General features: G+C 39.7%; 1 protein-coding gene across 1 annotated transcript in view; it reads left to right on the forward strand.

Annotated features, from left to right (window-relative positions):
• The window catches only part of MYLK4 (myosin light chain kinase family member 4), an 80015-nt gene extending 66853 nt beyond the window's left edge, over window positions 1-13162 (forward strand). The window contains exons 6-15 of the mRNA XM_074827080.1: window positions 844-949; window positions 1811-1904; window positions 3032-3141; window positions 4271-4412; window positions 6819-6889; window positions 7625-7753; window positions 8269-8421; window positions 8766-8838; window positions 10449-10524; window positions 12810-13162. Coding sequence (XP_074683181.1) covers window positions 844-949; window positions 1811-1904; window positions 3032-3141; window positions 4271-4412; window positions 6819-6889; window positions 7625-7753; window positions 8269-8421; window positions 8766-8838; window positions 10449-10496 — 926 coding nt within the window. The 3' untranslated portion in view covers window positions 10497-10524; window positions 12810-13162. The remainder of the gene's footprint in view (window positions 1-843; window positions 950-1810; window positions 1905-3031; window positions 3142-4270; window positions 4413-6818; window positions 6890-7624; window positions 7754-8268; window positions 8422-8765; window positions 8839-10448; window positions 10525-12809) is intronic.
• Window positions 13163-13362: the final 200 nt, after the last annotated feature.

A 13362-nucleotide genomic window follows, 5' to 3' on the forward strand; every position in this document is an offset into this window, starting at 1 on the left:
GGATGGCAGAATGGTCCAGCATGTGGAGGTCCAGACAATAAAACCAGAGACCTGCATTTGTGCCGAAACTCCATACCTGCTGCAGTGTGATGTTGGGAACCCATCCCTTCTCTGTGCCCCTCTTTACCTTTTATCTGCCATCTTTTTTTAAGGACAGAAATTCTTCAGAGCAGCATGTGACAGTTACCATGAGTCCTACCACACCAGTCCTGAGCCATATTGGAAATCCCAGGTGCTGCCTCCCAGGGTGAAACTCCTTCATGTGCACAAGCTCTGAATGTGATCTTTAATGGAGATGACCACACTGTGGAGAATGACAAGTTATGTTCATCAGTAGAGAAGGGGATTCTTCACTATGATCAGCAAAAGCTGGGAAATAGCCTCTTTTAGCTGGGCCTAGAGGAGAGCTCAGTCTCTCTTCCTACCCCACTGGAGAGTTACAGTACTTACTCACCTATTAACAGTCTCTGAGGAAAAAAAAATCGGAGGAAAAGCTGAATTCCTTCCAAACAAATTACTGAGGCCCTTTGTGGGCATGAAGCTACATTGGTTTAGTCTAGTGGTCTTCACTTTGCCTCTTGCTGCAGTTGTGCAGAGATGCTAACCTAATAAAGGAGTCTTCGTCTTAGAAGTGTAGCTCCCCAACAGCACCCTGTTTTCTGAGCCAGAGCTCCTGGAATAAACCCTTCTTAAATAACAGAGAAAGACCTATCTATAAAACTTACAGTAAGTGTATTTAGTTCTTAAATGAGCTTATATGGGGGAAAGAGGGACTAAAATAGGAGATAGACAAGCACTGCATGTGACCACTCATATGTTATGTGTCTGTTTTGTCTTTTGTAGATAATAGTCCTACTCCACCAGCACCATTTGATCACCGGATTGTCTCAGCCAAAAGGGTGGGGATCAGCAGTTATTATAATGTCAGCGAGAATGAAATCCTGGGAGGGTAAGTCAGGTGAACCCAATCAACATGGAAAGCAAGGCAGAAATTTACAGCCAAGCACCCCAGGAGGTGAATGGAAGCAACATGCCTCACTAGAGCCGAAGTCATGAAAGTCTAAGCTCTAACAGTGCTTTAGAGAGGGATGAAAACAGGAGGCTGATTTTACTGTGTGAGTGAATTTTGGCTTAAGATTTGGCACCATCAGACTTGGCTTGTTATTTGGTATCGTTCTAGGTCAGCCAGCTGCCCTCAGTATTTATGACAGGGCTCCTAGGATGCTGTAATACTTTACCTCACATAGCAGCCAGCAGGACGTAGAGGCATGTTGTAACCCTCTTTCTCTCAGTGGGTCCCATCCCTGAAAACACATGCATGTTTTCAGATAGGTCAGCGGTGTAATCTGACAGACCATGTAGTTACTTGATCTCTCATGCTGACATTGTTTAGGAGAGAGTGATATTGTCATTTTTGATGGCAGCATGGTCTTGGGTAAGGCTTTGTTTCATTACGAAATTGCAACCCTCCCTTGGAGGAAAATGATGAGATGGAGAGGGGCAGATTGTGCACATAAGTGAGTTGTTATCCTTACAGTATGTTGACTTCTGTGGGATTAGTCATTGCATGTTATGAGGTGAGTATAGTGAATCATACAAGTGGAATAATATCAGCTAGAACAGTGTGTGATTTTGGTGTGCCTAAATGGGTAGTAGCAAGTCTAATCTACACAACAAAATAGCAGCAATAGAGCAATTGAAATGGAACCCAGTAGGGAGAGGATAATTTCTGTTGTTTATAACCTGGTTTACATTCAAGGCTGACACCTGTACCACCGGATGATTTTTTTTGTCTCTGTTTTCTCCCTAGAGGACGATTTGGTCAAGTGCACAAATGTGAAGAGAAAGCAACAGGTCTCAAGCTAGCAGCCAAAATTATAAAAGCGAAAGGTCCTAAACAAAAGGTTGGTATATGATATTAGTCTTTCGTTCCCCAGTGGATCCCACACTGTTCTTCAGCTACACAACAAACCATGGCAAAGTGGCTCACAAGCCATCACACTTATAGGATCTGCTGGATTGCCATTGGCTTTAGTTCTATTTCCTTTCTCCTCCCAAACTTCTACTAACTCACTGAAGTCCTCTTTTTGGGTTTTCTCTTTTTTTAAAAAAAAATTTCTCAATTTTTGCAACTTTCTTTTCAGGTCTTTTTGTTTCTTTGGCTTTTCTTTTTTGCTTTCTGCTGTTAATTCTATTAGTGTTTTCTTTAATGGTAAAAAGATTTGTCAGGCCTGTGACATAGTGTATTCTCTCCCAAGCACACTGTAGCCTTTGCTGCAATGACGATGTCACTGTGAGGGATGCTGATAACAGGCATGATCTGGGCTTCTGACATCAACACAAATACAGATGAGAAGAATTAGTCTGGCCTTTTTTGCAAACCTCATGGCCATCTAGGGCTTGCTTTTACAGGAAAGACATTCATAGCATCCTTTGTGTGACAGCGGTGTCATTAATGGCATTCAATGGTGGGATTTGTCTCAGCTAACTGGGGTTGCTAAGGTATAGCAGTAGCCAAGCAGATCACCAAAATCCCCTTATAGTCAATGGAGAGAGACTGGCACCACCAGAGAATGATTCAGCCCATCCTAAACTGCATGTCTAAAATAGTTGGGCTGAATGGTGGTACCAGTCTCTCTCCCCTGTCTGCAAAGGGAGGTTTTGAGGACTGTCCCGGACTTTTCTTACACAGCTTGATTTTGTACATCTACAGCTGGTTGAACCAAGTCCTGTTCTGCTTCTCTCTTTTCTTTACATCCCTGTGAACCCACTACTTGTCCATGTCCCCTTCCTTTTCCCCCCAAATAGCTTATTGCTGAAGCAGTGCCCCACTCAATCTCTGAATTCAGTCTAGTAGCTTCTATAAGACTTGAAATCTACCACTGCAGGAGTGCTCAAAGGAAAACCCTGTGTTTGGTTGCCACGAGTGAAAATATGAAGATAATGTAAATGTCTGGTTCAAACCATGTCCTGTTTCATATAACTTTCTTGGTGAAAAGTCCTCTGTAACAATACTCCTGACTGTTTACAGGATGAAGTAAAGAATGAAATCAATGTCATGAACCAGCTGAATCATGTGAACCTCATCCAGCTATACGATGCCTTTGAATCAAAAAATGACATTGTACTAGTCATGGAATAGTAAGTATGTTCTTTTCTTTCCCTTTCTGTCACTTTTGCTAGACTTGTCCATTTCCTTACTTTCTCCTGAAATTAGAAATGGACCTTCTTATAGGTGGACAGAACATATGAAATATGTTCTCAGGAACAGAAAAAAAAAAGGGAATTTAAGAGAAAAATTTTCTCATGCAGCCATTTATGCATTTTTTCCGGTGATGTGCCACATTCCTGGTGCTGTAAAGCCACTGCTCCATTTGAAGATAGAGAGATAGAGCTGTGTTATATATCCTCTCTTTCATTTCAGTTTTAATTTGTGTCAGCTAAGAAACAGAACTCTCAGAGTATCTCCAGTTTTTGGGGCAAACGAGAAGACATCTTACACCGAAGAGGAGCCAGCTGTACGTGTGTGCCTAATCCTCATACTGGGTGCCTGAATGGATAAACCTGATTTTTATGCTGGGTTATCAGGCTAATTAGGCACAAAATAGCTGCCTTAAAGTCAAGTTAAGCAGATGTTGTCTTAAGGAAGCCGAAAAGGGCATAACTAAAACATTGAAAGACATGGCAGAAGGTTCAAAGTTACATGTGTCTGGCTATTCTGGATATTCTCAGATAGTCCTCTGAATTTGGTCTACATGATTAGCATATCACAAAAGGTAAATGTCTGTGTAGCTATGAATGGGTAAGCTGGAGGCATTCTGAAATGTGATGAGAAATTAAGAAGTCATTTTTGTTGACTTTAGTTTCAAATTGAAATTTTGGATCATGTCCCTCTTGAACTCTGAGGGAGGAGACCGCAGATTTAAATGCAAATTCTCCCACATGTTTTCTTGGTTTTCTATGTGACTTCATTAATTTCACTGGTACAAAATGATGACTCAAGACAGCACAAGGTTCATATTTCAAGACTGTCATACTTATCAATGGATGGGAGACTGGATTCTCAGACCTTGAAGAAGTTCAGGCCAGTATCCATCAGAACCCAATTCTTTGAAAATTCAGATCAGAGTACAAGCTCATATTGTAGACCCACCTTACTGAACTTGACTGTGAATGATTAAAATAGTCAATAGCATAAATTCTGTATTACTCTAAATGCATGGTATTGGATTTGGACTTGGTCACCACTTTACTGTCTTTCTCTTACCAGTGTGGAAGGAGGAGAGTTATTTGATCGAATTATTGATGAAAACTGCAATTTGACAGAGATGGATACTATCTTGTTCATAAAACAGATCTGCGAGGGAATTCAGTACATGCACCAAATGTACATTCTTCATTTGGATCTCAAGGTATAGAATTGAGTTGTATGTTTTGTGCAATGACAGCTGTGGAAATTCTTATTCTTAATGGCAGGCTGTACATCTTAGCAGATTCCCATGGCAGAAGCAACAAAGGGCCTTATTCTGCTCTCCTTAGACCAATGTGTATTTACTTTAGCCACATTGAGATCAGTTAAATTACTACAGGAGTAAGCAAATTAGATGAGAATTGTGGTCATATGTCCTCAAGCCTTACAGTGCTTGAATTTTCCACAGATTTTACAGAAAGCCAGCAGCTGACTACAAATATCTTGCTATTTTCAATTTTGATATTTGGATCTCAAGATATTGTGCAAATATTATTTAATTTAACTGCACAAGATCTCTGTTTTACACATTAACCATGGGGTAGCAATTATCCCCATTTTTTACCATGCAGAAAGCAAACATGAGTGAGTGGAACTAAATTCAAGGGTCATTCAGGATCAGTGAAAACCCTGCATATCTTTCTGAGGACTACACTACACTGTCGTGGTCATGGAAGGCATCAATAGATAGCCAGCTTAAGAGAAAATACATTAAAATGTACCTGCTAAAATGAAAGAAATAAAAATAGTCAGTGGCTGATGTGACGAGTACACCTGTATTGGGTTAGGCTATGGCTGCAAGTGCAGCTGAAAGCCCAGAGAAGGGTAGCAGATGCTCTGCCACATACTTGCTTAATTATCTGAACTATTTGACTATATACACAAAAAGTCCCCTCACTTCTTTTTAAAAATAAATCCACCAATTGTACATCCTTACTTTGTCTGACTGCTAATGACTAACTGTCACCCCTTTGAAAACAGTTGTTGTAAAGGTATTTTTCATTAGACTGTACATTTGAGCTGGCTCTTTCTCCCTTAACCTAAGTTTTTATCAAATAATAGACTTGTTTCTTACTGCTGTTTAGTGCAGGAATAAAATGGGATGATGTCTTTAGTTTTATGACTGGCTATAAAGCTTCCTAGTGATCCCTGAGCTTTGCAACAAAGCAAAAAGAAACAAAAAGTGCACAAGGTGGTTTTCTCTTTGGTGAGATTTTTATTACAGCTGCTGTTTTTGGCTTGTAATAACTGAGTTAATGTAGTATGTCTTTAATGTTGTTAGCGTATATATTTTTGCAGTGGTTAAGCAAATGAGCAGATGCTTGTTAGGACCTGCCTCAGTTGCTAATCAATGGCCAGACTCATTTTTCTCTTTCTTTACAAACATTCAGTCACCTAGAAACCTGTCAAGCAGAAGTTTGATGATTCTTTAGGACACATTAATTATGTTCTCGGAGAAGGCACAGTTATAATATGAGGTCAAACTGCTGATAAAATGATACATATACCATCCAAGAAATTTTTCCCAGAGACCTCTTTTCATGTGCTTGCCAACTATGGCTTCTCCCTTCTGTTTTGCTTGTTCATAGATTGCTGGCAGTAACAAATGAGTTTGGGGAAGAAAGCTTGAAATTGAAAGAAAATCATCCTGACCATAATCATCCAGGACCTCAGAAACTATATACATATGGTGTTTAAAAGACCTATGGTGTTTAAAAGTCCTACATGTAAAATGAATTAGTAATGGTGACAAAGGTTAACTAATGTTTTAAGTGTTGAGGGCTGTTTTGTTTCAAAGAGAACTCAATGAGCAACAAGACAGAGTAGCTATAAAACTGCTGGCAGTGAATATGAGACTGTATTTTAGGTATTTACATTTCAAAGACAATTGGCCAAATTCTGTTCTCTGTCCTTTCTGTATGAATTTGGACTAATTCTGGGAAGTTAATGGATTCCTGCCAGGGAAGTGAAGAACAGCATCTGGCCCTATGAAAATCCAGAGGGATTTAACCTGTGAATCCTACCTTTTGTTAAAATATCTGAGAAAAGCATAAAGTTGATGTGACTAGCTTAATATATCAGTGTTTAATCAGACAGTTACTTCCAGAACATTTTTGACCTCAGAATCTTAAGGCTGTAAGACAAACTTCAAAGACCAACAAAAAATTAGTTTTTTTGTTTTTGTTTTTGTTTTTTTTTAAAAAAAATCAGTTTCATCTGTAAGGTCTGTAAAATCACAGTGCCAGCACCCTGAAACCCCTCTTCGGAAGTCTGCATTGTCTGTCCCCCTCCCCCTGATGAGTTCTTTATCTGAACTGCTGCCTTATGTCAAATTGAAAAGTCAAGGAGAAGCAAAAGCAGTTGCAAGGCACAGAGCACACAACTCCAACTGCTGTGCGATAGCAGGGGAGGGTACCCCTGCAGAGAAATCTGAACAAGGAGGAAAGCAAAAGGTGCTTATGAGATGTTTGCTGTGTTGTTAGTGTTTTTCTCCCCACAGTTTGCTAAAAGCCCAGTTTTTCATACTTTTTTTTTTCTCATTAAGGTGTTTTTTGGTTTCTCTTGGCAGCCTGAGAATATCCTGTGTGTGAACCGAGCAGCAAATCAAATAAAAATTATTGATTTTGGATTGGCAAGAAGGTACGTACATGTGTTCTTGCTAATTGTAAATGAATTAGGAAACACTGAAAAAAAGTATTACATCTCTACAATGACATATTTGATACATAATGGTCTCCTACTGTTCTTAGGACAAATTTAATGTGTCTCTTTTAACCAGGTATATCTTTTAATAAGGATTTGGAGATGAGTAAAAAGGATTTGTTCTGAAGCCTTTTTTCAGGTAGAAGGTTGAAAGAGGGCTGATTCTGACGAAGCATGGACATAAGTTTCTTCGAACAGCTAAAATGGACAAAACCAGTGGTACATCTTGTCTGATCTCTTGTCTCTGATGTTATGAGATTCTTCAAAAGAGAGTATAAGAGACCATCAAGGGCTGTTACAATATATCCCATGCTATTTCACTTTCTAGTTTAATTAGGTACCATAACCTCAGTGAAGGATTTACTGGTTAAAAATTCCATGCCTGTGATGTGGAGAAGTCCCAAAAGAATAACAGCTGCTCTGAGGAGTCCTTGAAATCTGAATTTCTTCCTTTGTGTAGCAGTTGGGTTTTGCCCTAAAGTATGATATAAAGCTTCCAAACATTTTTCATTCTACATATGGGTATATTTATTTTTACTTTGTACCTCTGTCTTTGTTTTCCTCCTGAATTTCCTGTATGTTTCTGAAATTCCTCTAAGTGCTAGACAATTTATGATGCAACTTTAATTAGAGCTTTAATTGATGTGCTCTGTTAACGTTTTCATTTCCTAGATATAAACCCAGGGAAAAACTTCGAGTTAACTTTGGGACTCCAGAATTTCTTGCTCCCGAAGTTGTGAATTATGAGTTTGTCTCCTTTCCTACAGACATGTGGAGTGTAGGAGTCATCGCTTATATGCTGTAAGTAGGATTCAGTATCTACTTTGTAAGCTGTTTCTAGGTTGAACTGTGTCAGTCATCCAAATTTGTTGTTATACTGAAAGATTGACAAAATCTGTACCCAAAGTAGAAAATGCAGGCTTCTTTCCAAATTCTGTATTTAGTAACCTCTTTTCCAATCATCATGAACTTTTCTTCTTTGTTTCATTGCACATCTCTCATGAGTAAGCATCACAATTCCAGAATAATGTAGACTTCTTGGTAAGTTCCCAGTAGATATGTGCAGGAGTGGTCAGAGGCCAAGAAAATATGACCTAGCATGAAAGACAGTAATGCATGGTTTGTTTAGGGAAGAAGGGTGATTATTTAAATGTGTAAATAGAAGAGAGAATGGGAACGGTATGGAGGTTTTCTTAGACAATAACATGTTTGCAAGATAGGCCAGGAGTGACAGAAAAAACATAGGTGGCACACTGGAGATCATGTACAGGAAAGGAAAAAGACAGGAGGATTGAACATATTTCTTTTTACTTTAGCCTCAGTGGATTGTCTCCTTTTTTGGGTGATGATGACAATGAGACCCTCAACAATATCCTGTCCTGTAGCTGGGATTTTGAAGATGAGGAATTTCGAGGTGTTTCTGATCAGGCCAAAGATTTCATCTCAAAGCTTCTCATCAAGGAAAAATGGTATATAATCCCTGTATCTTTGAAATATGTGTTCTATGCCATCATGTCACAGTTGTGTTACTTGTGCTGCTCCATTGCAGAACTATCATGACTTACCTAAGTTTTTTATGTTCACATAGAATATTACAATGCCACATCATTGATGGTGTTCATTGTGTCCACAAAATGCTCTGAAGTTACCTGAATGCATTTCTGCTGTGAAGCTTCATGGATTAGCTGCCGTCAGGCGTAGTGTCCTGAAATGACAGCATTGCATGATGGCAGAACACATGACCTGTAGGAGATAATTGTTGAATTGTAAGATTCTGGGAAAAACACTTAATAGCATTCTGGTTTTCCTTTAGCTGGAGAATAAGTGCAACTGCTGCCTTAAAACACCCATGGTTATCAGACCACAAGCTCCACTGCAGACTCCAGGTCCCTAAATTTAAATATCCTTGTGCATTGTAGATCTGCTGTTGCCTTCTTGTGTTGCTGCATCTTTATTTGCTTTGACATATTTCTTAACTGTTTTTGAGTCTTCCTTGCTGCTGCATTTCTTGCCACTGTGAGCTACGTGTGTCCCTTTGCTTTTTTTTAGCTGTTATAATTTGCATGCTCACACTTGCTCATCAGCTCTTGCACATCTGGAAAGAAATATAACGCACAATTGCTGTGTGTTGCTGAGTGGATCCATTTCTTAGCAAAATGAGGCTATTTACAAGATGAGCACTGAATTACCATATGTTATGTTATGAGTTTTCCAGCTGTGAATGATTCTGCTTCCTGCTTTGAAAACCCTTTCAGGCTCTCCTGAAGTCCTCCATGAGTGCTGTTAGATCTCATCCTACCTCTTCCCAAGGGATACCTTTCCCAACAGAGCTTGGAACCTCACCCAGTGCGCACCTTTGTACTTAAGTACCTTCTTGCCCTTAGAGGGTAGCCAGCTTAGTGGCTAACACAAAAGAAGCAGTTGTTTGATCACACAAACAATTCAGTTGGGCTGAGCTGGAGGATCAACATGATTTTAAATAATTTTGATTATTCCTCTGTTAAGGAGCCACTGAGTCTGAGAGATTCATACTGTTGATGAGCTTGCTGTTGATTGATTCTAAGTGAGACCACTCTGTGGTTCAGTGGTTCATGAAGGGATAAGTTTAAGCAAGTTTCAGAATTTTTTTTCAGCATTTGAAGTGCAACATTCACTTCCTCCCTTGCAGGCAAAGCATATCTACATTAAATAAAATGACTGCTGTATTGCCTAGGATGTATATGTCAAGGTGCCTCTTGAACTACAGCCATCATTAAAAATTAAGAGACCATATTATTAATTAAGAAAATAATCTTATTAAAATAAGAACAAAGATTATTATGATAATAAAGCAGTGGTAGCTCTGCTGATGAGGTGGTATGGGTTCTGGGCAGGATGGACTGAGTAGTGTCCTGACAGCTCTGTCCTTGAAAGATATTCCTGTCACGCAAAGTAAGGATAACAAGAAGTAGTATAAAATGGGAAATAATAACAATCAGATACATTATTATAATTTTCATTGAAATTTAGTTTTCATTATAATCTCCCTGAACAGCAATGCCTGTGAGATTATTAGAAGATTTATAAGTGTGCATACACAGTAAAAGTAAGAGATTTTGTCACGGTTAAGTATCTCTTCAGAGGGTTTCATAGGATACAATTTGACTCCTTTAGTTGGCCTCCAGTAAAGCTCTGATTCCTGCAACCTGGGGAACAGGCTGTTTTTTCCAAATGCTACAAGAACACAGGCTGCTTACCTGCTGTGCTGCTTCCCATCACCAATTTTCTGCTGGGGAAACCCTACCCTAATAGAAACCTTACAACTCATGTTGTCCTTTGTAACTCCTCCCCTGGTATTTTTTGTTCATGCTTTTTGTGCTTTGCAAAATAGCTTCACTAAACGTGTTGATGTTGCAGTGTTCTGCCATTACCTTCACTAGAGGTAAGATGTGGTTGATCTTCAATTAATGCTTCAGTAATGGCATCTTTCCTTTTTTTTGTTTTTCTTTTTCCCTAGAAGAAGGCTAAAGGTGACTGTGTGTCCCAAGCACCCTCGGCTCAATAACCTCTGTGAAAGAGCTGCCAAACAGAAGGTTTGTTTCAGGTCCCAAGTGTTTCTTCAGACGTAAATACTGTAGCCCCTGCGGAAGGGATCAGTGGGAGGCCAAAAACCTTGCACAGTCCAAAGTGCACGGTCCAAACTGTATTCACCAACACCATCCCTACTGTTGTCTGGAAAGCATTCAAAGTGTAAACTGGCCGTATCACTTATACCAAGTCACAGCAATGTGCAAAAAAAATCATATATATGAAGCCATATGTGCTGCAAACCCTGGCCATTTTAGAGGGAATGGTTATGCTCCCTCTGGCTCTCATGGGGCAGGATTTCACCCAATAATTTTTCAGTGTTGAAAGCTTTCAGGTTTTCATGCTGTGGTTAGGAGTATGGTTTAAAAAGGGTAGAAATATGAAAAGTAATTACTTTTTAGCAGAGGCACGGGCCAGACCCTCAGGGCAGCTCCACTAACTGTAGCGAAATGAAAGCAAGGTGTCCCCTAAAAGAAGCTGCTCCACACTTTTGAGGACCAAGTTCTGACAGGGTACTTCTCTGCCCTTTGAGCCTGTAACAACCCAAACAGTTTTGACAGAGCATCTTTCTCAGTCCTTTTTTTCTGGCTCCCTGTCTTTGCCCTTTCATTAACAAACACTTCATTAGTGGTTCTCAGGCTGGCTTGGTTGCCTCCCCTGAGGATCAGGGAGTCTCAAGTCTGCTCTCATGTTCTGTCTCTGGTCTTTGACCAAAGCATACTCACTCAGCCACTTTGAAATCAGGCTACCTCAGGCGGTTCAGTATCTGCATAAACCAGTATACCAATTCCCACAGCCACTTTTACCAACTACCACAGAAGTTGGTGCCTCTGTTGAAGGACCATGGGAACCACTCAAAGGTTCCGGGGGCATCTCTGGGCAAAACTCAGTGGAGGGTCAAGATGTGAATGAGACCGAGAACACACACACTGCAAAACCACTTCCTTTTAGTCGTGCGTCATGAGTAACAACCAGGATGCCAAAATAAAAGTAGTCCACTTTTCACCACAAGCAAGTTTTTAATGCTGCCATCATCCATCATCTGCTTGGTAGGGCAAGTAATGTACTGGGTTGTGTTTGCAACAGGTTTTGTCCAGAACATGTGAAAAAGAGTATTGTGAGAGGTTGAAATTTTTGTTCTGTTTTGACTAAGTAAGATTAGAATAGATTTTATATGGTGTAGTGTAGTAACACAGAAGCTAATGATATTTAAATGAGCCATCTCGGGGACTTGAAGCTGCCTTGCTATGGTACACTGGAGGTCAGTGAGGGCTAAGGTACCATTATTATATCCTACTTGCTCTCTGAAGCCACAACTTCCTGATATGGTAATATCTGAGCATCAACTGTTGTAGTGGGAATCCCATGGGAATGAATATCTCTTTGTGATCCTCAGCATTCATCCCCACTTCAGTGGTGCCAGAACAGGTTACACAGAGCTTTGGTCCACTCACCTGTGTGCTTCTACGTGGTAGTTTTCTAAACAGGTTTTCCTGACCTGTTACAGGACTAGTGTTTTTATCTGTATTTCCCATTTCAAGCCACTAACTGTACAGCAACCAAATGGTGAAAATTCTCCCTCTCTAATGCAGGAAGCACTGTATTACACAATTTTCTATTACAACCAAAATCAACTTTGAGATAAATGGACTGTCCAACAGCAGTCAAAATTATTTTTAAATAAACTTTTTATAGCTTTGTAACATAGTAACCTACCCATGATCTAACTTGCAGAAAAACCTGGTTTTGGCTTTTGCAGTTATTTCCTCTGCGTGTGTTTTTCTTTTTGGAGTTTATTTGAGTTTACTTAATGAGTGGATCTAAAGTCATAGCAGTGCTTTGTTTTTAAAGAATCCCTTTAGCTATTTTTATCAGGCAAGTAGTATGGTTACCACATTGAACCCAAAATAATATACTCAAGTGCCAGTTGATTTAGACCTGGCATTATAAATGCTTGCAGTGGTAACACAAATAAATAGAGAGGTTTGCAGCATTCCTTTTCATGCTGTGATCTGTATGACAAGAGAGGCAAAAAGGCAGAGTAGCTGCATTTCAAGAGAGACCTCCAGGACCATTTCTCCACTTAACAAAGAGGCCTTGTCTTTTTAATATTGTATAAAACATCTCACAAATAAGGTGGCTGCAGGAACCCTTTGTAAGCAAGAAGCTTCAGTGCTGCTTTCTTTTCCTTATGCCCAAAGAAACCACTATGTGGTTGTCCTAGAACGCTTAACCAAATAGAAAAGTATACTGCTGAATTAACTGGATTCTTGTTTTGTTTATTTTGCAGAAAAGCTGCTGTGTGGTTACTGCTGCTAAGAGATTTGAAAATATCAGCAGTCTTGGTGCTTTACCCCGCTGACGTGACCGAGACTTTTACTAAATGGACCAACAGCACTTTAGCTGCAGGACAAGTCCCAGCATTGCTGAGCTGCTGCTTCTCTATTCAGCAGTTGAAAGAAGGAAAGTATTTCTCCAGGTTGCAGGAAGGTGTTTCTTCTGGAGCACCATGTTGTCCATGTCTGGGAGTGCTACATTAGCTTGGATTCATAGCAAGCTTTTCTCTATCTGGTCTTACATCCTCATTTACTTATCAAAGGCTCCTTAAGGTTCAAATTATCAGGTTAAATTGACTGTTTCTCATCTCAGCTCAGAAGGCAGTCTGCCACTGTGTTACATCTGTAACCAAGGTTGATTTGACACTGGAGTCAAATAATTTTTTTAAAAAATTGCAGCTAATTTAAAGCTGCCTCATGTAGAAGATTTGAAGTTTGTTTTTCCTGTCACACTAAAATGAGCCAAGGATTAGCTCAACCAAAGTTGAAGCCATGCTAATGCAACAC

This window comes from Strix aluco, chromosome 1 (genome assembly GCF_031877795.1).
Source record: "Strix aluco isolate bStrAlu1 chromosome 1, bStrAlu1.hap1, whole genome shotgun sequence".
NCBI classification, from domain to species: Eukaryota; Metazoa; Chordata; class Aves; order Strigiformes; family Strigidae; genus Strix; species Strix aluco.